The following is a 26,386-nucleotide window of genomic DNA, read 5'->3' as shown; positions in this document are numbered from 1 at the left end:
AAAGCAATAGAGGACTACTACAGTCATTCATTCATATATAATTTGCATCCACATGTATTCCTCTAGAATTGGCAGCTATTTCAAATATTACAAGTAAGGTCATTGATTATTTTGTACAAAAGTTAACTTTTTAAAAAAATAATGTAGTTTGCTTTGCTATCTTGATATTGCTGTTTTCCAATACGAAATCTGATTTCCCCTACCTTCTTTCTTTTCTTTTCTTAAAGTTCCATGGGAAAATTCAAAGACAGCTAGAATTAACGTATTGACAATAATCACAAATAACAAGGACAGACTTAGAAGGCACTTTGGTTAAAACTTATAAATTAATAAACTGTTATTTTTGTGTTGATGGTCATAGAGGACATCAGCTTCCAGACAATAAGCCATTTGTGCTGGGTCACCTAAAAAACATCCCAGGTCTGAATCTGATGTATTCGTAAGCATGTGTTTATTTTACATCTCCGTATTTCTCTGTTTTCTCCAGTACAGTGCTCTTAACCCACGAGAATCATGGGACATGTGGCATCCCACTCTGGTTGCTGAGGCTTTATTTGCTATTGCAAACATCTTCAGTTCCCTGCGTCTGATCTCACTTTTTACTGCAAATTCTCACCTGGGACCTCTGCAAATATCTCTGGGAAGAATGCTCCTGGACATTTTGAAGTTTCTGTTCATATACTGCCTTGTGCTGCTAGCATTTGCAAATGGCTTAAATCAATTGTACTTCTATTATGAGGAAACCAAAGGATTAAGCTGCAAAGGCATACGATGTGAAAAGCAGAATAATGCATTTTCAACGTAAGTTGGATAGCTGTTTCCATTGGTAACATGGGAGCAAATCTAGAGTATTGGAAAATCCATGACAAATTGTTGCAAAAAATGGAGAATGAAAATTATGCATAAAGCAGAAAACAGAATTAACATGGCTTTGAACTGGAATGAATCCTTCTGACATTAAAATTAAAAAAAAAATACCTGGTACATTTATTTTAAGATTTAGCAAATCATCTTTTCTTTTAAATGACCTCATGTAAAGGAAAGTTATATATACTGCTTTAAAATGTGGGATAATTAAAGAATGTTATTGACAGATTGCAAGTACATTAAATGTAGAATATATGTAAAATCAATCATAATAGAAAATCCAAGAGTTTTTATGTTTCCTCATGTTTCCCATGTACTGAAGTCCTTTTGTTTTCTAGTTCCCAAACAGAAGATCAAGCATCGAATGCAATGTGGAAAACCCAGATAAACCTAATCATTATTATTCACATGTCAATCTCCTGCAATTTTCACAATCAGGTTTGCTGATAGCATAGGCCCCTGAGCACATTGACTCCCTACAGCTTTCACAGAGTACCCCTCTGCTTTTTTGTGCTGTTCCCTTCCCACTTGGATAAAAAGATGGTTAATTGTCAGATTGAGAAGCTCGATGCTTTTCCAATACACGATAGTCACTTGCGAACATGGGTATTTCGAACATGACTTAAAAGTATGACCTTATTCATGGGCCATGATATAACTTTATCTACTGTAAGAGAAGAAAGCAGTTTCTCGGTTGGGAGGAAATCAGGAAATCAATGGTTTCACATCAACTAAACCACTTATAGCTAAAATGCTCTCATTGGTTTAATCCCACATCTGTTTCATTTTTGATCCTGATATTTAAAACTCCATTTTAATTAACAAACATCTGTTTTATGTGCACATAAAATTTTAATCTCAGCCTTAGCTACTTCAGCCCCTTTCAGAAATAGATTTGATGCAAACCAGGAATCATAAAGAAAGCACAAAATCATCCAGGCTTCCTCTTGTCCCTTCATCCTTTGTCCCCTGACTTGATGCTTCTGCTCTTAAGCAGCAGTTCCTCCCAGCCAGCTCATTTAGCACTGTCGTCACCTTTTTCGTGCTCTTTTTTGACTGTTCAGGTATTCTTTTGGTTACCTGAGGGATGATGTTCCTTATAACCCTGGATGGCATCTTGGTTTCCAAGTTTGAACTCACCTTTCTTCCTTCATTTGTGGACCTTGATTTGCTAATTTGTCCAGGACAACTAAGACTAGAGGTTTACATTGGTCAGATTCCATCCACCTCTGTCTTCATCAATGAGAATTATACCTCTAACCTTTCTGGATATACATTTGGCTGGTCTCCTGGATTTCTCATGGAAAGCACGTTTGCATGTTCCGTCTTTCACAACTCTTTGTTACTTTGTTCTGCGTACCTCAACCAAAACTATTTTCCAAGACCTCCCCATATATATCTGTTGTCATTTCCTTTTGGTTACCTGATTTGTCTACCAGAAGGAGCTCCCACCCAACACCTACAACGGTTTTACCTGCCCAGTTCTCTTTACTTCAGAGAAATGATCTAGTTTCAAGAGTAAGTCCTGCTCAACTACCTGCCCCCTCTGCAAACAACAATGATAAATCTAGCACTGTTCTGATGTATAATACCCTAAAATCCCAGGAAGCCCCTTGCTCTTATTATTGGTTTCTTGGTAAATAACTCCACATTACAAACTATTTATAATATCAATACAAGAAGGTTGTGGCTAGACAAAGCTGATGCAAATATTTAATATAAATTGTAATGCAAAAATAAATTTGTTGGATGTTTAGTTTATATATAATTTTAGTTTACCTATACCAATGGTTTCTTCCATTATCATGAACAATAACAGGTAAATTGTATATCTCAAATATTATATGCCCAAATCATTCACCTCAAATAAATCAAGTGTTTTATCTAAATTATTTTTTTAGATAATGGAACATAACATCCCAAGCAACAATTTATTTTTTCTCAAAGATATTCATGAACTTATATATATGCGTGTGTATGTGTATGTACATATTTATATTTAAAACTCCCTGTATTATTAACAGAATTCACTAGGCCTAAGTTTCCTGACCTTTGATGACATTTTTCAGCACAATTGATGTCAATCATAGTGATACCCTCAAGGTTTCTGCTGTGCATCTTGTTTCTATACTCTTGCTGATCTTCAATTTTCCTTTTATAATTTCGTATCTACCATTAAATTCAGGCTGTTTTTGTACTAGACACAATTTTGGAAATCTTATTCTATATAAGGTTAAAAAAACATAATTCATGTCAATAACCTAAAACATCATCTACAGTGTCATGTAATGTCATAGAAAATGGTAGCCACACTTCTTTTCGTTATCATTGGTTGGAGGGTATTATCTTTCATTTATTTCATAAGGTTCCTACCCCTTCCAGTCAGGGTATAAACATATGCTGGAACTTTGAACACTGTATTTCCCATTAGCTGTAACTCCTGTCTCTCTCCCACATGTCATCCAAGGTACCCTAAGAATATACCTTCTTTTCTCCCTCTCACTTTCCAATTGCAATTTGGCTTCTGTCTTTTTTACTCCTCTAAAACCATTCTAGAGCATATCTTCTAAGGTCTTCTTGTCACCATTGCTGGTAGACATCAATCTCAGTGAGTCTCCTTAATTTGCCCCTATTTAGCATTTCCATTTATTTTAAATCTTGTCCTTTTTTTACTTTTATATTAACAATTTTCCACTTTACATTTCACTTTTCTATTTTTTTTTTCATTTTGCTCCAAAACTATATTTCAATCATTGTCTTCAAACAGTAGTCTTCCTTAGGATATTAACCTCAGATACTCCTAAGAGTGTCCCTTTGAAAACTTATCTATGCTTATGGATTTGGCGCAATGAGTCTAACAGTTGGCTTCCATATTCATGTGATCAGCACAGATTCCTGTTTCCATGCCGTACGGTGTTTTTGACTGTCTGTGTCCACCTTGCCATACATGTCTCCTGAAGAAAACTAAACATCAACTGAAAGAACTCACCAGTCTCTCCCAAATTTCTCTCCAACTGCCTTTCTTAGTCAGTGTTACCACATTCCATCAAGAAACTGAAATGAAAATTTGTGTTTTATATTAGATCTTTTCTTCCTCTATCCCTTCCACAGGTAGTCAGTTATTAAATGATTATTCTGCTCTTTAGTGTCTTGGCACTAAAGCTCATGACCAAGTCCAAGTCCCCCTTCCTCTGGGTTCTGCCTTTTCTCCTATGTCTTCCATCCTGCTTCTTGAATGACCTTTCTAAACCCATACCAGAGGCTCCCCTATGCAGGGTATCAGTATGGTTTCCCGTTTCATACTACATGAAGCCACATCCCTTAGGGTGACATAGTAGGTCCTTCAGTGATATGCTCCATGTTTCCTTTTCTTGCCTCACCTTTCTTAATTCCCAAATAACACCTTACTCTTCAACTTTGCCAGTTTATAAATCCCCCAGTACATCATATTCTTTCCTCATCCCAGAAATGCTCTTGTATTGCTCTCCAGCTTGGAAAAATTTTACTCTTTTGTTCAAATTCTATATCAAATAGACCTTTCCCAGGATGCCTTTCTTGATCTCCTACTGGCTGTGAGCCCCCAGTGGACATAGACTATCATCTGTATCTTCTGTGTCTCTCTGTACATGTTCCCCCCAGCAAATGGCTCCTTCCTCCCCATCCTTTAATGCTTCCAGGTAGTTTTTTCATTAACATGAGAAGAGCTACAAGTCATGAAAACACAAACTTTTGAGTCATTAAAATTATGCTATATACACTTAAGCTTATTGTCCCTGGTAAGGGACTTTCTTACTAAAAGAAAGTCCTAGATTTTGTGACAAATATTAACACATTAAGAAAAATACTGTGTTGGAGTCAAAGTCCTAATAGTTGGAACTGGCCAATTGGGGTCACACTTGACTTGTTTCTGTATCACATTTTTTTTTGGTTGAAAATAAAGATAAAATATTCAGATGAGTGTTGTATCAATTTATATTTGCTCATCATTTTAGTCTCACAGGACAGAGGAAAATCTTGGCTGTGGAATACATTACCTTTTTACTTGTTGTCTTTCTCTTATTGTAAATATTTAACCAGGGAACAAGCAAATGTTGAAATGTAGCAATTCAGAAATATCTTCAAAGGGCAAGAGATAAAATTTTGTATTAGGGAAGCAGAGTCTTAACCCATACAAAGTTAGTCTTCGATTTAGCGTTCAACCAGATTTTGTGCTGTTTCAATTAAGTTGTGGCACTGTCTTGGGAAATTGCAGTCCTTCTCGCCCCACAGAACAAGGAAAATATTAGTCATATAAAGGCATTCTGAAATGTGATGAAACTAATGACTCTTAAATTTATGGGCAATGTTGGTCTCAATAGATTTGAGAATCACTAATGATCAAAACATCTCTGGAAGTAATGGCTTTGAAATGTTAATCTAGATTCATTTTTTTAAGTTCCTCTAATAAAAGAAATAGTCATTTAGAAACACCTCAACGCCAGGGTCTTAAATTCATCTGAAAAGTAAATGTTTGTCTGAGGTGAAACTATTCTATAAATCTCACCAGAGATTCATTATACTGAAAGAAGGAAAATAAAAAGAAAGAATAAAATTGATAGTTAATAACAAAATATAATTTTACTTTGAATTTCCCATTTTTAAGTTCTAGTTGTAATACAAATTTTATAAAAGGGGTTACTAATGATCTCTAAGAACTAGTAGTTCTTATTTAGACAGAAGCAAATAAGTACTATTAAACCATATGAACCCATTTTATTCCGAATCATTGTCCTGCTTGGAAAAGTTGAAAAAACAAACATTATGAATTTATGTGTAAACACTTAATATAATTTATTACATAATTTTTGCCGTTTAACTTGTAACTTTCCTTAAACTGCTATTCCTGCAGTTGAATTATGTTTTTATATTCATAGTTAAAATACATACTATTTGGAATGATTATAGTTATTTCATATTCACTCCAAAGGATACCTGAAGGTTAATAAATATAAAGAACTTATGAGTTTGGGACAAATTTACTTTTTCTCAGGAAATTTCAAAGAATAAATTTGAGTGGACTTTGTATAGGTCAATGAATTAGATTTAACTCTCCTCAATATTATTAAAGTGATATCTGGGTTCTCTTTAAACAATTTATCATTATCTCCTTACAATCAGGTACAACATTCCTTGGTAGGACTAAAATTGATCATTTGTTACTTTATAATAATCTGTTATGTCATTTAACAGCTCTAGAAAAATTAAGTTTCAAGTTATATTCCATGATTTTACAATTATGTCAAAATAAACCCCAATATTAATATAACTAAAATAAAAATGCAACAAAAGAACAAATAAATAAGTTTTAGAAATTTAGTATCATGTCCTAAATTAATTGCTCAATTAAAATGTAAAATTGATTACTTTTTAAAAAAAATAATAAATTTAGGGGGAAAACATTCCTAAATGCCAATTCAGACATATTTTGTTAGATTCTCTTACTTACAATGGACCAGATATTTATGGCTTATTTCAAGTAAGAGGCGTTTTGTCATAAAAATCATGCACAGAATTATAGCTTTTTGCTCTTCTGAGAAAGGGTTGATTTAGCAAGGGAAGAAGTTGGAGAAAGACCTACCAGCTTCAGGAAGAGAAGGAGTTGACAGGGAGCCAGGCTAAGGAATTTTTACACTATGTATCAGTGTAACGTGATTCACCTACTCCACATGTCTCCACTTCAGTGTTTAATTATTGCTCACTTTATTCATCCTCAAGTCTCTACCTCTTCATTTGTACTGTCTGGAACTTTCAGCATCTTTTCATTCCAATATCTCTGACTTCATCATAAATGTTGTCATCTCAGCCACTTTTTCGTCAACTACCTCATTATCTTGATATTTCTAAGATAAACTTTCCTGGAGAGGAAATCTGATCATTTTCACCTGAGCTCCATCTGTAAGCCACTGGCTTCAGGTAAATTGTCCTTCTTTGGGTCTCCTGACCATGGCTGATCTAATCCCTGAAGCCTTAGGTGAGAAGCTCCAGAGACTCACATAAAGACTACTATGGCATGAAAGAGTATACATGGAACTATACCCTTGGCTAGGAGCCACCAGAACACAGGATTGGCTTGGTCCCAGGATGTGATGCCCATCTAATGCTAAACTCCTTAAGGCTGAAATCATCTCTCCTCTGTTACCAGGCCTGGTATAAGAAGGTTTCTGGTTTTGTTTTCACAATATAATTTTAAAATAGTCTATTGAAAGTCATTTCCAAAGAGTATTAAAGCACTGCTATCTTTTTGTTATAGTATGTTAATGTACCATAATAATCTCATTGAAAGAAACAATTATCCATTTGCGTTCAGATATTCCTCAAATTATTCCATTTTTCAAACTAAGTTAAGAAAGATTTACTCTCAATAAAATCACCAGAGTTTATTCATTGACTGGATTAAATAAAATGGGACTTGAATTACAAAAAAAAAAAAAAAATCAAACCAAATTTTTTTATCTAAGCATTCTGAGACTCTTCACCATTTTATGTGAATACAGTTTTAATTGTAAACCTTCATTGTTAAAGAATAGTGTTTTTCATTCTCCTACAATGAAGAGCAAATTCAGGTTTAAAAAAAAAAACACCACTGACTTTTTTTTGAAAGCCTAAGCTTTAAAAATAGATCATTTGTTCACTATTCCTCAGTTGCCTAGGACAAGGGTTGACAAACTTTATATGACAATAGATATTTCATAAATTTTCTAGATAATAAATATTTTAGGCTTTGTGAGCCATATTTTCTCTGATGCAACTATCTACTTCTGCCATTTTGGTTACCACAAAATAAACCATAGACAATACATAAAGGAATGAGAGTGGTTATATTTCATAAAATTTTACTTATGAATATTAAAATGTAAATGTTGTATAATTTAAATATGTCACAAAATTTTCTTCTTTTGGTTCCCCCTCCAACCATTTATGCAAATAAAAGCCATTCTTCTTCCAGTTTTCATGCAAAAACAGTATATGGTTCTTTTCTACACCCCAATGCCTTAGGAAATTAAATATAGCTTTCAACACAGTAGGAAAATTAAGTATATCATTTGTACTAACTTGGTTTAAATAATTTTCTTTACTTTTAGTAAGTTTTTAAAATTGTCTTAAAAATTGTTTTGCTATAGATATGTATTTGAAATTAACCAAATATATATAATAATACCAAATTCTGTTGCTATACCTTATTCTTTAATGGTTTAATATAGCTTTGATGTTATTTTATCTTTATTCCAGGTTATTTGAGACACTTCAGTCCTTGTTTTGGTCAATATTTGGGCTCATCAATTTATATGTGACCAATGTCAAAGCACAGCATGAATTTACTGAGTTTGTTGGTGCCACCATGTTTGGGACATACAATGTCATCTCTCTGGTTGTCCTTCTCAACATGTTAATAGCTATGATGAATAATTCTTACCAACTTATTGCTGTAAGTTGACTGGCTTTATTTTAATTCACTTTATCTACAAATGTGTTTTTCCCTAGCTATACTATATCTAATTATTATAGTAATAAAATTTGTAATTGGCTATTGGTAAGACAGATAAGAATGACTGTAATTTCAAATTTCTGAGCAGTGTTATATAACATGTGGTCATATATTTATATAGCTTTGTCATATTATACATGATTATACAAATAGACTAAATCTAACTTTTCAGGCAATCGTTAACTATAGTGAATAGTAGTTGAGGAATGACTTATAACAACAAACAACTCATGTTTATACAATGCCTATTGGGTTTTGCAATATCTTTATCCATTTACTTGTAATCTTGAAATCTGTTGGCAAACCTGCAATATGTGTTTATTTGAAACTCTGGAATCCAAACAACTTAGTTTAATTTATTTACTCATTGATTTAACAAGTTCTCTTTGAGTACATCTATGGCCAGGTACTGTTCTAGAAACTAGAAACACTTCAATGAATGAGAAGGATAAAGCCCTTTATCCAGTTGAACTTAGTGATCTATGTCTATGATGAATAGCTACAGTCACAAAACAAACTCATACAGGAATGAAATATATTTCTGAAATCTTTCATATTTATACCTTAGAGAAGTAGCATTTATAAGCATAATTATAGGTTGTCCATAATTCCCATAAATAACTGTAATTACATTGTATCTTTGAATCTATGGTTAAAGCTTTGAAGTGTCATGATTTTTTTTTTTTTTTGTCAAGCATCACTCCAAATTTTACTGAAACTGTCTTTATGGAAGCAAATTTTTCCTATAAGACACCTGACACTGATTTTTTAAAATGATGCATAAAACAGAAACATTATTTTTATTTACTGTTTCATAAACTAAAGGATTCACAATATATAATAATTAATTATTAAGAATGCATAAGGATTTGGAGGTAAATATATGAATGTGTAAATTATATAGAGAGCTTTTCTTAAACATCTTACAATCTGAAAATTTTGTCAATAGTCTCCATATATTTTGTTAAGTTCTGTTTTCCTCCAGTCAATACATTTTCGAAATGTAGATTCTATTTCCCAGTACAACAACAAAAACAAATTAGAAAACATCTAATTATCAAGCTAGATACAGAGAAGCTGCCAAAAGTTTAATCCTGTTAAAACATTAAATATCCCAATTTCATCAAGTAGAGAACACTATCCAAGAGTAGTATGACATTTTCTTATTGCTTCTTTGTGGAGCATATTTTTCTAGATAACTTTATTATAGAGACGAAAATTATTTTTAGAACTAGTTTTATTTAGCCCAAATGCAAAGGTTATAGTGAGGAGAGCAGACCCCAAGAACCTGAGACAGGTGTACCTCCCAATATCCTGTGTGTGAAACCTCTTTGGGGCAAGGGTGCATCAAGCATTTGACTAACCTGTCCCAGTATAGCAGAATGTACTCTGAAGAATTTCTCTTTTTGTCCTAATACCACTATCTCAGGGCCACAGGGTAAAACATGTAAAGAAAGAACACTTTAACAGTGGCAAGGCAGAAGCAATCATGCAGGCCACAAGGAAAGCCTTCTTCCCATTCATGAACTTTTTTGTCAATCACATATTTATTGGGCACCAAGAATGAGCCTACATGTGCTTGATTTTGGCACATGAAGAATTTTAAAATTCTCTTCTCTCAAGAAAACATTAATGATGCAGATGGAACAAAAAAAAATCAACAGTTTCAATATTGAAAAGAGAAATTTGAGAATGCTAGGAAAATGCAGAAGAAAGGATCTTGACTTGGGTTGGAAATAGGAGGCTGCTGAAGAGTGATGGAAGTCAGGGCAGGATTCCCAGGAGAGTTTTAAGGTTGAGTCAGAATTGAAAGTGAGTAGGAGAAGGTGGGTTTAGTCATCACCAGCTTAGAACTTTTCAGCTCAGATTTTCCAAACACTATAGACCAAGTTAGAGACTCTCTCAGAATCCCAAACCATGAAGGATTGCTAATGGTAGCGATAAGAGAACATAATGATGTCAGGACAAACTTAATTCCATGAGCACCAATGAATCCAAGGAGCTACTTACTCCTAGCTGACATGTTATCTAAGTGACTGTCTTTTGTTCCCCTGAGCCAGTTCTGTTGTATCTCCCTTTCTGTAACTGCAGCAAAAAAATACACATCTCTTCAGGCAGAATCTGTAAGTGTGTTCCAAAGAAAGGGGGAAGGAAGAAATAAAGCAAGAGACAAAAGGGGTAAGGGGGTAAGGGGAAATACAGCTTCTATATTTCTGTCAACTAACTGATCTGTGCAATCTACCGCTCAGTAACATGAAGGCCTCCCATCTTCGAGGTATGGTGATTAGTGTCATAGACCAAGCTATCCATTGCCTGGAGTAAAACCCCCACTGTGCAGAGTGGACATACATACTTCATATGCATTCATCAGCACACAGCAATGTAGACATATTAGAATGAAGCATACATAGTCTAAGACTATTCATCTATTCTAAAACTGAGTTCTGTTTTACAAGATTAATTTGTTACAATGAGCTATTTTGAATTCTTGAATGCATTTATGCCTGGTTTCTACCACCTCCTACTTCCCAGATTCTCTGCTTTAATCAGATTATGGTTAATTTAGGAAGAGACTGGTTGCCCTATATCTAATTGCCACAAATGTTCCAGAGTATTCTCGGGAGGTTAATCAAGTGGAGTGAGTACTAAAAAAAAAAATGAGAGGGAGACAACATCTGGCTATGGGCAACCACTAGCCAGGCATTTGGCTGAGGTAATGTCAGGCTCATAGGTTTAGTGCTGTGTCAGAGAGTCTCTATGCTACCTCTGTTAGAGGAACTTCTCTGGGAGTTGATGTCTGTTGCCTGAAAGTGGACAAGAGCTATTCACAAGGGAGCATGCCCAGTAAGAACTTTCTTGGCAGCACCAAAGGCTGAGCTATGATCAGCTAAGAAGGTGGCCTTCACCAGGCAGAGGTGCAAGGCCTTGGGTAAGACATAACACACTATTTCTGGCCAGGATCTAATGTAAGTCTACAGTATATGAGATGCACAATCATCTTCAAGTTCATAACTCATCACTCAGCCTCTTCAATATGTCATTATTGTAGATGTCAGTTTCACTGAAGAAGGAAGGATGAACAGAGACATGAGAGCTATGACTCCTTACAGGATGAGCCAGCATCTGAGATGTTTAGATTACTGTCTCTGGGAGTTAGCAGTGTTTTTCTAAATTATTTAATTAGTGTTCTAAGAACCACTCAAAGCCAGATTCTCCCACTTTATTAATGAAGAGAACTGTTAGCAGTTGTCATGTTCTCCTGTTCAGGACCATGCAGATATAGAATGGAAATTTGCTAGAACAAAGCTTTGGATGAGTTACTTTGAAGAAGGAGGAACTCTGCCTACTCCTTTCAATGTCATCCCAAGCCCCAAATCCCTCTGGTACCTGATCAAATGGATATGGACACACCTATGCAAGAAAAAGATGAGAAGAAAGCCAGAAAGTTTTGGAACAATAGGGGTAAGAACACAGCATGTTAGTATTACTTTTTTTTTAACTGAGTATTTGAGTACAGTTGTATTCTTCATTGAATATTGTCAGTTCTTGTTGCCTTTTTGTTCTGAATGATTGCATGTCACAAACATTAATTGCATGTGTACTATATCTAAGACACTGAGTAAGTAGGACTTTTTCACAAGTTCATTTCCTACATCTAAGGCAGATTTTGCTATTTGAATAGGATCCAGTTCCTTCACATAGGAGTCCTCAATGCTATTAGGCAAAGCCTGAAAAACCAGCACATTATCTCCTAGTATCTTGGTTTCTAGCTCTTTTCAAAATTATGACAGCAGGTTATTTGTGGCTTTGCTTTATCATTTTATTTCTCCCTTTGAATTATAAGCTCCAAGAGTAAAGATACCAGTTTTGGTTACTTCATATAAGGTTCCATCAGTTATGAAATCTAGTGTCTAATATAAAGTTCCATACAGAGAATAAAATACTCTTGATAAAATGCCCAATGAAATGATTGAATGCATATGATCACTTAAAAATGCTATGCCAACTGCCAGCTGTGATATCAAAATGTTTATCATGTTGCTTCTACTCCTTATCATATTAGATGCCAAGATGCTATATTTTTTAAAAAAAATCAATGACGACTGCTCAGAGCCATGTTTTATCAATGCTGGCAGATTATATTTCCTTTGGAAATTTCTTTCATATTGGAAAGCAAGAATTGAAACAATTTCAGTAGAAAATACATAGACTATGTGTTTGTTCCAGTTAATCCATTGACATGGGGCAAGTAATTCTCCATTCCTTTCTCACTTTGTTTCCTAATATTCAAAATTCTTACAATACCATTTTGGGGGAAAAGCATGGAAATATTCATTAGTTAATTTTATCATCTCAGAGAAATTGCTTTGGAAATATTTTGCAATGCCTTTATACTAGAATCACCAAGTAATATTAGATATTTAGTCAAAAATTTTTAAAAATCTCAATTTGATTTCAGTTTTCTTTCACATAACTGATGGCGACTAGTCATGCTATAAACCATTCTCCTCATTCTTTAGTTACCACTCGTCAGGCATTGTTATTAACTCCAAATGGGGCTTTCTCCTGCTGAAAGTGGCATGCATTTGCCCGTCATCTCAGTAACAATTCTAATTATAAAGAGAGGGGTTGGCAAGTCAGTATTTCAAAAAAAGATGAACTTTTAGACACAGTTGTGTGTTCTCTTATAAACTGTTACACATTTATCGTATCAAATTAGGTAAACATATTTGATATGAGAAACCAAAGTCAGATATTATGAAGATTTAGGCTATAAATCTCATACTCATTTATGGGTTTTATTACTGACTGAGAAAGGAGTGATTTTACTTTGCTCCAAATGTTTGTCTGTTAAAATAAGTTAGATTATTTAAAAATAGTTGTAGAATAAAAGTATTAGACAGAATAAGCTTTATTAGGTTTAATAGTCAATTATGGTACGTAACTGGAATAGAAATTAGAGAGTGGAAGGAAGCACAAAGACACTGCTTCCATCCTGAGAATGTCAGTTCTAACGTGGGAGATGCAGAAGTGAAGACATATTGGTATAAGGTACAGCATATGATGTATTTAACATTTTGATATAGCCACACACAACCGTGCTATGATAAGAATGTGGGAAATAATCAATATCAATAATCAAAAGGTTTAATAATCAATAATCAAAAGGTTTCAGGGAAACCAATCTCAAGCATATTCTCCTTTCCAGATCAAATTCTACTTGTCCTTTTGCTAACTTATTCTTAAATTCAGAAGTATTTTTATAATCAATTTCTGAAAACTTATTAGTGATCAATGCTGCCTTTTTAAAAAATATTTTTGTAGTTGTAGATGGATACAATACTTTTATTTTATTTATTTATCTTTATACCATGCTAAGGATCAAACCCAGGGCCTCATATGTGCTAGGCAAGCACTAGCCACAACCCCAGCCCCTCAATGCTGTCTAAATATATTACCTTTAGCAAGAGCATTTGGATTTTAAAATTAATAAAGCTGAGTCAACAAAGAAATTTCTCTTTCATATTATAGTTTGATGTAACAATAAAGGGAAATTTAGGTTTTAAGAAACTTGTAACAGAATACCAGGTCCTAGCCAGGCATGGTGGCACACACCTATAATCCCATCTACTAGGGAGGGAGGCTGAGGCAGAACAATCACTAGTTGGGGCATAGCCTGGACAACTTTGATACCCTGTCTCAAGTATAAAAAATTTAAAAAAGGACTGTAAATACAGCTCAGTGGTAAATTACTCCTGGGTTCAATCCCAAGTAAAAATCACACACACACACACACACACACACACACACACACGGCCCTCCTTTAATGCTTTAGGAGATCCATCTGTCCTGCCTACAGAACGAATGGAGAGCCATTTCAGAAACTGCCTTCCAACCATCCCCCAAGCCTCTTATTGTTGATTGGTTCTTAGGAACATGTTGCCACCATTTCTTAGATGCAAAGAGGAGCCTTCAGTTCAACTGCCCTTTCTATTAAAGGAATGATTCACACTTTTCAGAGGGAGAGAATAAGTGGCATAAATTAAAGAGCTTTCTTTTCTATATAGTACTGTTCTTGAAACACAAATTTCTTTTTTTGATTCTGTATTTCCAACTTTGATTCTTTTGCTCTGATCTAAGGCACAACAAGATAATTCAAAGTTAATTATGACTGTAAACCATTCCTTTCTTCCTTTGCCATGTACATTTTACTAACCTTTAACATTGGATGTTTTGATGCCTTGGAAATTTATGCCAAACCAAATAAATGTTCTGAATCATGTTTCCCTTTCCTTCTCTTCCCAGCCTCAATCCTGCCTCTTTTCCTCCAGGCTGGGGCCTAGGATGAGTATCATCCTCATCAAACCCAATATTGTTTAAATTTACTTTTCTCTGGACCTCATTTTCAGGAAGAGGACATAATATTTTTGTTTACATACACTTTGTTGCGTTTTACCTATTTATTATTTATATAAAAATAAATATTATGCATCCTTTGTAATTAAGGTACTGCTTACAAAAATAAAATAAATATAATAAGGTTATAATACTAATATAGGAGTTAAATGGGAAAATAATGTCAAAAAGTAATTGATTCTGCTCTAAATTCATTTAAATTCCATTAATCCTCTTGATAGTTTGTTGTGTAGACATATGAAGGCAAACAGACACACATACTATTTAATTAAAGATGACACAGATATACCAAAGACAGTCATTTTGTAAAACCACAGTATGGCTTAAAACATTACACTCCAAAGGGAACTTAGATATCATTTAGTTCCATTATTTTGTTTAATGGAGAACTTTTTTACATGGTTTTTAGGGGGTTCTATAGGGACAGACCTGGGGAGAAACCCTGGCCCCCAGTTCATTGCCCTCTCTTGTTTCCCTAAAATGCCTAATGAACATGCAACTGAACTTTCCTTGTTGTAATTTTTCTCAACAGCTTCTGCAGATCCTCTCATTGTGTTCAGCTACTTCTTATATTCCTATATTCCAAAGCCTTGGGCTAGCAGGCTGGCTTGCTTTCTGCACTCTTTCACCCCACAATGTCCTTATATCGATGCCACATTTTTGAAAGAGAAAATTGAAGTTCAACTGGAGGTTATTACATTCTTCCAAGGCATTTTCTGTAACCTTCCCATTTGTGGTTCACTTACTAATGCTTGTCACCTACCAGCTGTCTGAATGTCACACTGCTGGTCATTGCATTTAAGTTCCCAAGAAGAGCTTGAAACTAGAGATTTTCAGGGTTACTGCCTTGGCCACTCTCCAGAAGCCCATTATTGGTGATCCTATCTTGCAATTATTTATGGTTTCCTGTAACACTGATGCAACAAGCCCTGAAAACTTAAACATTTATATATATAAACACATATAAAAGTTAAACATATATATAACTTTAATGTATGTTATATGCATGTATGGCTTTGGACTTCCTTAGGGTGATCAGCAGTTCCCAGTAATTGTTCACTCAAGTGCTTTATGCAGGAAAGCATAAGTGAAGCAGAAATGCTTTATTATTGAGAAAAACATCTATGAAAGGAAACAATTGCATAGCAATATAGCTTGTTTCTGGTCAATCGTGAAAATCTACCAAAGGGGCAGACTAGTGAGAGTACAATAACCAAATAAAAAACTACTTTCTAACTTCTGATTTTTCGTACTACCTCTTATCAATTTTCTGCTTAAAACTCTTCATAGTACTAAAACACTAATTCTCAAACTAAAATCATTCAGAATCTCCATTCTAACAAGCACTTCCAGCTTGAAACTTTAATTAAAATTCCTATTAAAGAATGCATTAGGATCTATCTCAAATTTTTAAGCTCAAAACCAACCTTTGTGCTTGTTGCTCAAAAGGTCCAGATCCATTTAATTAATGTACAAAGATGCTAATATGATACTTCCCCAAAGCATTTAATTAATACAAAACATTCTTTAATGCCACAGACCAGAGTTCTAAATGGAATGCTTAATTTAATAGGTCAACCTGCTAAACCAAAACCATACTAGGCCTTTAGATAAAATCTTAAGAAAATTATTTTTAAATTCCTCAGTTTTATGTTTTCTACTTTCCGGTTTTTTCTCAAGTGCATAGTAAGAAGAACATGAGACATTGTAATGGGTCACTAATCATCATTCAGCCCTGGGATAGAGGTGGGATACTCCAACTTATCTGGATGTCACAGAAATGTGCTCAATTAAGTTGGTGTGAGGTAATAAGAAATTGTGAAAGCATCCACATCACCTACTATCCCTAAAGGAAGAATGCTAATAATATGTGCCTCTCAGACTTCATTGTTAGTGGTAATTTGTCAAAATATATAGTTCATTAGTCTCCAGGACTCTCAGTAGGCCTAACTACAAATCTTACAGATATGACAGTAGTCATCCATGTGTAACTCTGTGTCCCTGAGTTACTGCCGTAAGATTTGTAGCAGAGCCCTCTGATTTAACTTTCTTTTCCAAATGGGGATGGATGAGAATTAATTGCTTGGTATTCTTGGTATTTCAAGAGTGAGGTTCTCAATATTTGGTTTGATGATACAACATTCAGGCATTGTGCATTGTTTATTTTTTATACGCTTAGAAAGTGTATTTATAAAGAACAATCTGTAGATCTGTCTCTAAAGGAGGATAATGCAAGTTTGGGAAAAGGGATCCCATCCTGAAATGGCCCTTTGCTTTTGATTCTTCTTTAACGAAAAAGAAGACAGCAGGCTGAATCCTTTAAGGAATTCACTGAGCAAAGCAAAGACTAAAAGGCATAATTCATGGTCTGAAAATCAGTGATAGGAAAAAAACAGAGTGGAAATGAGAGAAAATGACACTAAAAATTGACCACAGGGAACTAGCTATGTGCAGAGAACCTGACATCCCACACAGTGGACCTGGAGAGAAATGGAGTTAAAAAGTCAAAAAATGTCACAGCTGATTCTCCAGAGCCTTCTCTTTCCTAGCTGCAAATGCTCCCAGTGTTAAAGCAACCTGACACTTGAATTGAAACCGGGCATTTCTCCCAGCCATAGAGGCTTCTCACTACTTGATCTTTTCCTTCACCATTAGTTCTGATCCAAATGCCATTGTCTTGTCCTAACAAATCAGGAGGAACCTGTAATCTGTGGTTTATGCTAATAGGACTCTCAGGTATGCCCTCAGCACCTGTCTTAAAAGCCATTCTCACAAGGAATATTCTGTACCCAGGCTAATGACTTCTGATATAATTTACAAAGCAAGTGACAACTCAGAGTACACTTCTTCCAAATTATTTTTCCTAGACACACAGCTACAGAAAGAATTATGGTTGACTTTCCTTGTCTTAAACACACAACTGACAGTGGATGCAATTTTTAAAAAAGGCTACAAAAGGCAACTCCCAAAACTCTCAACATGGCAATGGCTTGAAACAAAACTAATTACCCTTTACCTACATAAATATTTTAATGAAATGTCCCTTATTGAATTATTGTTATGAATACAAATTGGTTAATTTTCCCGTTTTCGGTCTTTCCAGTGATAATTATGATATAATGTTTCCCTTAATAAGGTTCTTTAAAACTCCACTGATCTTTACCCAACAAAATGTTGCAAATATCCCAAATATCATTGACAATAGTCCTATGGTATAGTATTTAATTATATGATTAATTTTCAATAATTATGTTTATTGTTAGAGTACATATGTGACTGTCTCTTCCTCTGGAGATAGCCCATGTTTTCCTTTCTCTTTCATATTCTTTGTTTCATCCCAAAGGCTTCTCTCTCTTGAGATTGCTCCCATTCTCCCTTTCCTAAATAAATGTAAAATCTTAGCTGGCAAAGAAATGTTTATGAAATTTATTATGAAAATTTCATTTATTATGAAATTTACATAATAAATTTCACTTTTTACTATTATAAAAAAGGATTCATATTCATGATCCACTGCTATCAGTGTGGTGTTTAAAGTGAGTCTTCTCTCTCTCTTCCTTTCTCTTTTTATCTCTGTCATTTTTCTTATGTATATATAATATGTCAAAATACAACCTACAGTCATGCATATCTAAACAAATTTAAAAAAAAAACAAAAGGAGTGCATGGATAGCTAGGTAAGAATGCAAAAGATGAGAATCTGTCTATGCCTTCAGGGGGCGGGGGAAGAAAGAAAGAATATGTATGTTATGGGTCGAATTTTGTACCTTAATTCCGGGTAAAAAGATAGGTTAATCCCACCACCTCAGAATGTGACCTTACTTGGAAATAGGATCATTACAGAGGTAACCAGTTAAGGTGAACTGAAGATATGCTGGAAAGGTCCTTGAAAGAACAGGGCGATGAGAAACTAGAGTCACAAGGAGAAGGCCCTTTGAAGATAGAGGTGGAGATTGGAGTGATGCAGCAGTGAGCCAAAGGCTGCCAAGGATTCATGGCCACTTCGGAGAGCTAGAAAGCGTCTCTCCCACTTCATACTACTGTCAGATGATCAGCTTTCATCACATGTCACTTGACTAATCAAGCGCCTCAGGTTCTATTAACCAATGAATTCTCTTTGCCAGCTAAGATTATTTTAGATTTTACATTATATATATGCATGTTAAGTCCCCAACAGCATCTAAACACATTCCAAATAGCAGAAAACATTGCACCCCTACCTCTGGAAGCTGCAGAGCATGTCTTAACATGTCTCTCTAGCTCTGGCATATTTGCTCACCCCATTCCAACTTTCCAGACACCTGTGTATCTCTACCTATCAAAGACCTATGCTTCCCTCGTGTCGAATTCAGAACCCCATTCCTGTGAAAGCTGTTGCCAAATCTAATTCTTTCTTTAGCAAAATATCACCTCTTCCTCCCTGTGGTCAAATAACACTCACATTTCTCACCATGTTTAATGCTATATTCTGCCTTCATCTGCAGTCATTCCTGTTCTTGGCATTCCATGGTTGAAACTGCCAGTGATTTAAATGTGTTTTATTTAAGCCATTTAAGTGTGTTTTATTGCTCTCAGGTTTCTTGCATGTGAACATGTGATCATTTAAGTATATCTTAAATTGGCTCTGCAAGCTAAGATAGATGCTATAAAAATAGAGGAAAACTCACAGAGGTCATGGAAAGATGTCCATATTTTCAGGCCCCCCTAAAAGATGTCTCTCTTCTGGATTTGTGTTACATCTATCCAAGTGTACAAGAATCCACTGACTATATTACTTAAATGCAAATTTTCTACTTCTGAACTTCTTTACTGCCAAGGACAAAGGTTTCCAACCATTTAACTGAGGGAAAGGCTTCCATAAACATGAAATGCCATGAAAATCTCACAAAGAGAGACAATTATATTTTAACTACATTATTTTACTTCCTTAGAGATAATACTGATATTTGTCAGACTGTACAGTTTTGTGATTTAAGAATATTTTTACAATATTCTTAAATATTCCAATTAAGATTATCAATTGGAAAGTAAGAGAGCAGAAAGAGGATGAAACTCACATTAGTGCTAAATGCCTTACTCTCTTATTTAGTCATTGGAATTATCCACTGAGTTTATTTTCATCTTGCAACCTCAGAGATAACTTTTCAGTTCAGGCCCAGTCAGCTTCAGACACAAATAAGTCCCTAAGTCCTTTTTCCTAATATCACACCTCACAACCTCTCAGAAAGTAAGAAAGCAGACCCAGGTAAACACATAGTACTAAGGAGAGAAAGGAGATTAAAAAGATAAGGAATACATGATATGCATAGTGTAGTGTTCACCAATTGATGGGTAGATTGCCTTCATTTTTTTGGTTTTGATGAGGAGGAGTTGGTTAATTTCATTCAGTCCTATTTTCCTAGCTAGGATTTGAAGTTCAGTTGGCTGACATTATCTCATAAGACCAAAAATAGTTTCTTAATCATCACCATGTAGATGTAGAAAATACCCAAATTGCAAAAGTCATTACCTGTATTAACTTAGCCTTAAGCCTGGGCTATGGAAATTAACTCTTAAAAGTTATCATGGCAAACTTTTTCTATGTTGTTTTCTCTTTCTAGAAAACTGTTTATATTTTTGCAATTTTTGCAAGAAAAATAAATATAGAATTATTGTTTAAACTGCTATATTAAATCTTCTTATGTTTAAATTAAAGGTTTTTTTTTTTAACTTTGGATATGAGCAAAGTTCTACTGAAGGAAAGACAGTGCCTATTTTAATTCTAAAATTTGTCATTATCATTTTTATGTGACCCATAATTCTTCAATTTTGTTATCCTTGAGTTCAGTTTTGTGCTAAAGAAATTTCAAGTTCAGTCATGACTTCAAACTGCACTTTGCTGAAAATTTCTGGTTGAATTTTTAAAGGGTTTCTATTGCAGAATAGTGGAATGATATAGGACACAAAATATAACAAGTGAACTAAATTCATTTTATATTGATTTAAGAGTTTCTATCTACTTAAATCTTGGAGACACTAGTAATAATGATTTTAATGAGAGGGTTAAAGAAATTGGTGTGTAACTCACTTAATCTTTTCGTTCACTCTAAGCACATTCGGGGATCTGGAAGGCTAATGTTTTCTTCTACAGTGCTTTTTGTCTTGAATTTCAGCTGAGCTGTGTCTCAGCAAGAGTCAGACACCTCCATCTGGTGGCCCAGTCATAAAATTCCCATTCTCTATTCTTTTTTTAACATATTCTAATTTTGTATTGTTTCAAATTTCTAGCTTTTATATTATTGCCTTAATCATGTTGAAAATGCATTTCATTTCAGAATTGTATGATTTTTAACATAATTAGTTGCCTTTAAGAAGCTAAGCATTGTCTCATTGGTTCCTAATCATGAAACACAAATCCCTTCTTATGGTTAATGGTCAACATCCTACATTCCCCTTTGTCTCTGAAGGGAAAAAATTACTTTCTTTCAAACTGTTTCATTGTTTAAAATAGCATTTCACAGTGGTACCTATGCAACTCTTTCCAACATTTTATTTTGTCAGTTTGTAATTAAATATTCAGTAAGGAACAAGATCAAAAGTCTAATTTAAAACCCAAATATGTTATTTCAATTGCTCATCACAACTAATCAAATTAATATTTTTATTACAGAAATATTTCTATTTTAGATTATATTGTCCAGTTTTTTCCATGATGAATTAATACTACTATTTATTCTAAAAACATAAAATAGGATCATGATAGATAGCTTTTTCCCCAATGTCTTTAGAACCCTTGTGAAAACTTCAAATATAAAATTTGAGTGAAGTATGATGATTCAGTCACTACTCATCTCTCTATATATCTTGTACTACAAAATCATTCTTTTGTGCTAACTCATCTCCAGCCCCCAAAGTACGTTCTGTTCTTTTCTAAATTATTGGGACTCATGCTAATGATGAGTAAATTAATGGTATGTTTGAACAGAGTTCTTATGTATTTATGTATTATATCAAATCCACTCATCTACCTAAAATATCTCAATTGGCATGATTGAAATAGTTTAGGGGGGGGAGTCTTTTGTCCTGTCAGGTTTCTCGTTGTATGTTGTATGTCATGAATAACTTTTTAATCTTTCCCTCTTTTTACTTGATATGTCCCATCTCAGTCTCAGCATCATTTCAAGTGGTTTCGGTGTGTATCAACTACAATTAGCTAACTCTAGATCATATATTAGAGGCATATTTCCACCATTGTTAACTTATTCTGTTTTAAATGTTCTACATATTATATTCTTGTATTGTATTATTTTGGTCCAGTTTTTAAATTCATGTGAAGCACTCTATAGCCATTGTGTAGTAAAACTCCCACTTTGAGGGATAATGGAGAGTAAAAATTCTTGATTTAAAAAAAAAAAACAGTGAATTACTTTTTAAAATGGTCAATATATTTACCAATATAACCAAAATGGAAATGTCCTTTTCCTTTTCAGAGGAGAGCTGCTGATAACTTGAGAAGACATCATCAATATCAAGTAAGTTATCCTTTGATTGTATTGTGAAATTGGCCTTAAAAAAATACAGCCACAACCCCCACCCCGTTCAGAATAGACTCAGGAAAAAAAAATCCTATTTATGCATTTAATACTAATACTATGGTTCTAAAATGCCTCAGGAAGTTATGAGGAACCTGGTGAAGCGATATGTCGCAGCCATGATTAGAGATGCTAAAACTGAAGAAGGACTGACAGAAGAGAACTTTAAGGTAATCATTTTCATCTTCATCCTAATGAAAGGCAGAGTCTGCAAAATATGGAATCAGACACAGCCCATTTCAAATCAGAGTTGAAAACTCAGCCATGGCTTCTAGAAGTCTCGTGTGCCTTCTCCTTTTTAAATTAAATCCCATTGAATGGCTTAAAAAGAAAACAGCAAGTGATGAAATTTCTTCCCAAAATAAATTGTTTTGAAACATACTTAACCCAAAATGTCAAGGGGACTTAGTTGGAGGCAGAGAAAATCCTAGAGCTTCGTGGCGCTCTGACGCTCTGACTCATTGATCCCAGCAATGTTCTACTGAGTGAGCTTTAGTGTTTGATAGTTCATCCTGCTTTCTATATCTGAAAAATTTAATAAGCAACATGTTAACAACAAAATCCTTTGGGTGTTCTGCAACATTTTTGTAAGGAATTTAAGGTTTGAGTTTAACTGTAAGTTACAACTTGGCTTTTCTACTTGAGTTTTCCCTTCTTCTTAATTCTGTCAGAAGAACTGAGTAGAATATAGGAAATAGGGTATGCACAAAATTGTGTGTTAATTATGTTATTCTGCTTGAGTGTCAGAGATTTGGGAAGAATCATTAAGATATTACAAACAAAAACAACTAAGGGAAAAAAATAAGGAGATCTTTACAGAGAAAGCAGATATTTTGACAAAGAAAATAAAAATTATCAGCTAGTTAGATAAGAACATAAATAAATTGCAAAGCAATTGCAAATGAACAAAAATCCAAAATGTTCTTTACAGCTAAAACACTCAAATTATGAAGTTAAATGCTTCATATTGCTTTGGGAGACAGGTTGGAAGGAAGAGAGCAAGAAGGCCACCATAGGGTTAAGACTGAGAATTCAGTTTCCCTGAAAAGATAAGAGAAATGGATGAATCTAGGAAATGCATGACATGAAGCAAGTCACAGGACTTTCAGGCTTGATGCAGGTGTTGGTATAAAGTCCTTACCAAGGTACTAAATCATTGGAAGTCACTCTCAACTCTTGGAAGGGTAGACTCCACTTTATTTTCTTTCCAATATTCTTTGAAAGAAAAATCTGCAAGATTAAAAAATGCATCCCTGGTAGAGTGTAAAGGAGACTCAACAGCAAATGAACAATTTGGAGGGGGAGTATTTGACACCACAGTCCCAAAGAAAACCCACATCCTGGGCTACACAGTAGTGCAAAGCAAAACTCCTCTGGGTTCTTTTCACATCATCCATAGAAAGTTTCCTTGTGATCACAAAACTCCAGTAGGAAAATGAGTAGACATCAAAATGACACCAAATGCCAGGGAGAGAACTGGGACTTCTAAATACAACCACAATAGAACAGAATCCTATTTCTCAAAAAGGAATGGAAACTTTTCAGACGTATATGTGAAATTAGAAAGTGCTGTTTCCTAGTGTTCGAGTCACAACCTAATGTGCCATTTTAAATTTCGTTTAGGAACTAAAGCAAGACATTTCTAGTTTCCGCTTCGAAGTTCTGGGATTACTCAGAGGAAGCAAGCTTTCTTCAATACAGTCTGCACATGCCACGAAGGAATCTTCCAATTCAGCAGACTCAGACGAAAAGAGTGATAATGAAGGTAATAACAAGGACAAGAAAAAGAATTTCAGCCTTTTTGATTTAACCACTCTGATTCATCCGAGGTCAGCAGCAATTGCCTCCGAAAGACATAACATAAGCAATGGCTCTGCCCTGGTGGTTCAGGAGCCACCGAGGGAGAAGCAGAGAAAAGTGAATTTTGTGGCTGATATCAAAAACTTCGGGTTATTTCATAGACGATCAAAACAAAACGCTGCTGAGCAAAATGCAAACCAAATCTTCTCTGTTTCAGAAGAAGTTGCTCGCCAACAGGCCGCAGGACCACTTGAGAGAAATATTCAACTGGAATCCCGAGGATTAGCTACACGGGGTGACCTGAGCATTCCTGGTCTCAGTGAACAGTGTGTATTAGTAGACCATAGAGAAAGGAACACGGACACATTGGGTTTACAGGTAGGCAAGAGAGTGTGTTCTTTCAAGTCAGAGAAGGTGGTGGTGGAGGACACTGTTCCTATAATCCCCAAAGAGAAGCATGCGAAGGAGGAGGACTCGAGCATAGACTATGATTTAAGCCTCACAGACACAGTCACCCATGAAGATTATGTGACAACAAGATTGTGATACTGGAAGGAGGAAACGTTTACCATACACATATAATATATATATATTTTTTTTTCCCATAGTGCTCTGGGTGGGGGAAAATGTTTAAAATAAAATTAGCAAAAGCTAACTTACACTTTATAGCATTTATCAACTGTGGCATATTAACTTGTAACATGTTGTTATTTCAAGGCAAAGGCAATCAAGAACCCTTCTGTTTTGTAGCCTGCTTTTGCTTTCACAATTTGTTTTACAATTGTTTTTGTTAATAAATAAACGCACCTTGTATTCTTGTACTGTTGCAATACCCACAGAAAATTTTTAGCTACCTTTTTCAATTAAAACAAATGCAATTTCTTTCATGTGGTAGTTGACTCCTATAATAGATATTTTTATATGCAAAAAAATGTAGCTGAAATATTAGAGCTTTTCATATTGGGCGTGGGGTGGGGGGGAATCTCTAGAAATAATTCCTCACCAAGGACTTTTCATCCAGGCCTACAGTTTGGTTTTAAAACACAATTATTCCCAAATTATTTCTTAAGAATGTGTAAATAATTATAGTACACAATTAAAGCAAGCTAATCTTCTTCTCATGGTGTCATATTGAACCCTTTCTTAAAATGAAAGCCAGGTGTATTTGAGTTTTAGGTTGTCACAATGTCTCCCTTCCATAAGTAAATGTTTGTCTCAATAATTTTTGATGACTTATGATTTTAATGAGATTTTTTCATAATAAAACTTACATCGATTTACCTGTTTCACGTTTCACCGCTTATCAGTATAAACATGAACCTTTGTGAATAACCAAATTTCAAAAATGTGGCAAAAATAATAAATTAGAATGATTTTAGCACATAAACAAAGCTACATGATTGCATACTTACAATTTTGAGATGAAAAGGAATTCATGCTAATGGTATAGTTCTGTACAAAGTAAAATTCTAATATTTTCAATCACACCATATTGTTGTTAACTCAAACAAAATCCTAGTAGTTTTCTCTTCTTTCCCTCGGTGACTGATATATATTGCTTTAAAAAATATTATTGCTCAGAAATAATTATTAACCTTATCAGTAAATATAGATATGATATATAGTTTTCCATGTAGGGACTTTTTTAATTTCTTATTTCTTCTGTTGTTTGCAAGAGTTTAGCTTGTGTTACATTCATTCTCTGGACTATGAAAAGGAAAGTGTTCGGACATGACACAAAATGGTACTGACAACTTCTTAAAGTTTTCATTATATTACTTGTTTCTATATAATTCCCCGTGGAAATTTTCCTTACTGCATACACTTAGCATTTATTTTAGATCAAAAGGAAAATGTTGAGTTTGTTTTACTTCAAAAATTTCCTCTGTGGATGACAGAAATCATATAATTAAGCAAAAATGGCGTATTATGAAATTCAGTTTCTGATTACTGTACATCAAAAATGAGGAATAATAGTAATAACAATGCCAACCACTATTCTATGCGTATTTTACATATATATATATATATATATATATATTCTATGAGCATATATAAACTTATGTTCTATGTGCATGTATATAAACAGATTTCATATATACACATACATACACATATGTATGTATGTGTATATGTACATTTATGTGCTTCTCTTAGGTACTTTCTGTTCTCATCTCCATTTCATAGATGAGGAAACAGGTAAGGT

General features: G+C 34.4%; 1 protein-coding gene across 7 annotated transcripts in view; it reads left to right on the top strand.

Moving 5' to 3' along the window:
• The window catches only part of Trpc4 (transient receptor potential cation channel subfamily C member 4), a 201,760-nt gene extending 175,580 nt beyond the window's left edge, over positions 1–26,180 (top strand). For 2 of the 7 annotated variants that reach the window (XM_058582545.1, XM_046454330.2), the window contains exons 6-11: positions 488–801; positions 8,137–8,332; positions 11,660–11,869; positions 22,279–22,320; positions 22,461–22,550; positions 24,004–26,180. In XM_058582545.1, the coding sequence (XP_058438528.1) occupies positions 488–801; positions 8,137–8,332; positions 11,660–11,869; positions 22,279–22,320; positions 22,461–22,550; positions 24,004–24,726 (1,575 nt within the window). In that variant the 3' untranslated portion in view covers positions 24,727–26,180. The remainder of the gene's footprint in view (positions 1–487; positions 802–8,136; positions 8,333–11,659; positions 11,870–22,278; positions 22,321–22,460; positions 22,551–24,003) is intronic. The other 5 variants (XM_046454333.2, XM_046454332.2, XM_046454335.2 and 2 more) reach the window with 5 other exon arrangements.
• Positions 26,181–26,386: the final 206 nt, after the last annotated feature.

Source organism: Marmota monax, unplaced genomic scaffold (genome assembly GCF_021218885.2).
Source record: "Marmota monax isolate L192 unplaced genomic scaffold, Marmota_monax_Labrador192_F-V1.1 WCK01_AAM20220418_F8-fsc00011, whole genome shotgun sequence".
Lineage (NCBI taxonomy): Eukaryota > Metazoa > Chordata > Mammalia > Rodentia > Sciuridae > Marmota > Marmota monax.
This window is presented reverse-complemented; position numbering and strand designations above follow the sequence as displayed.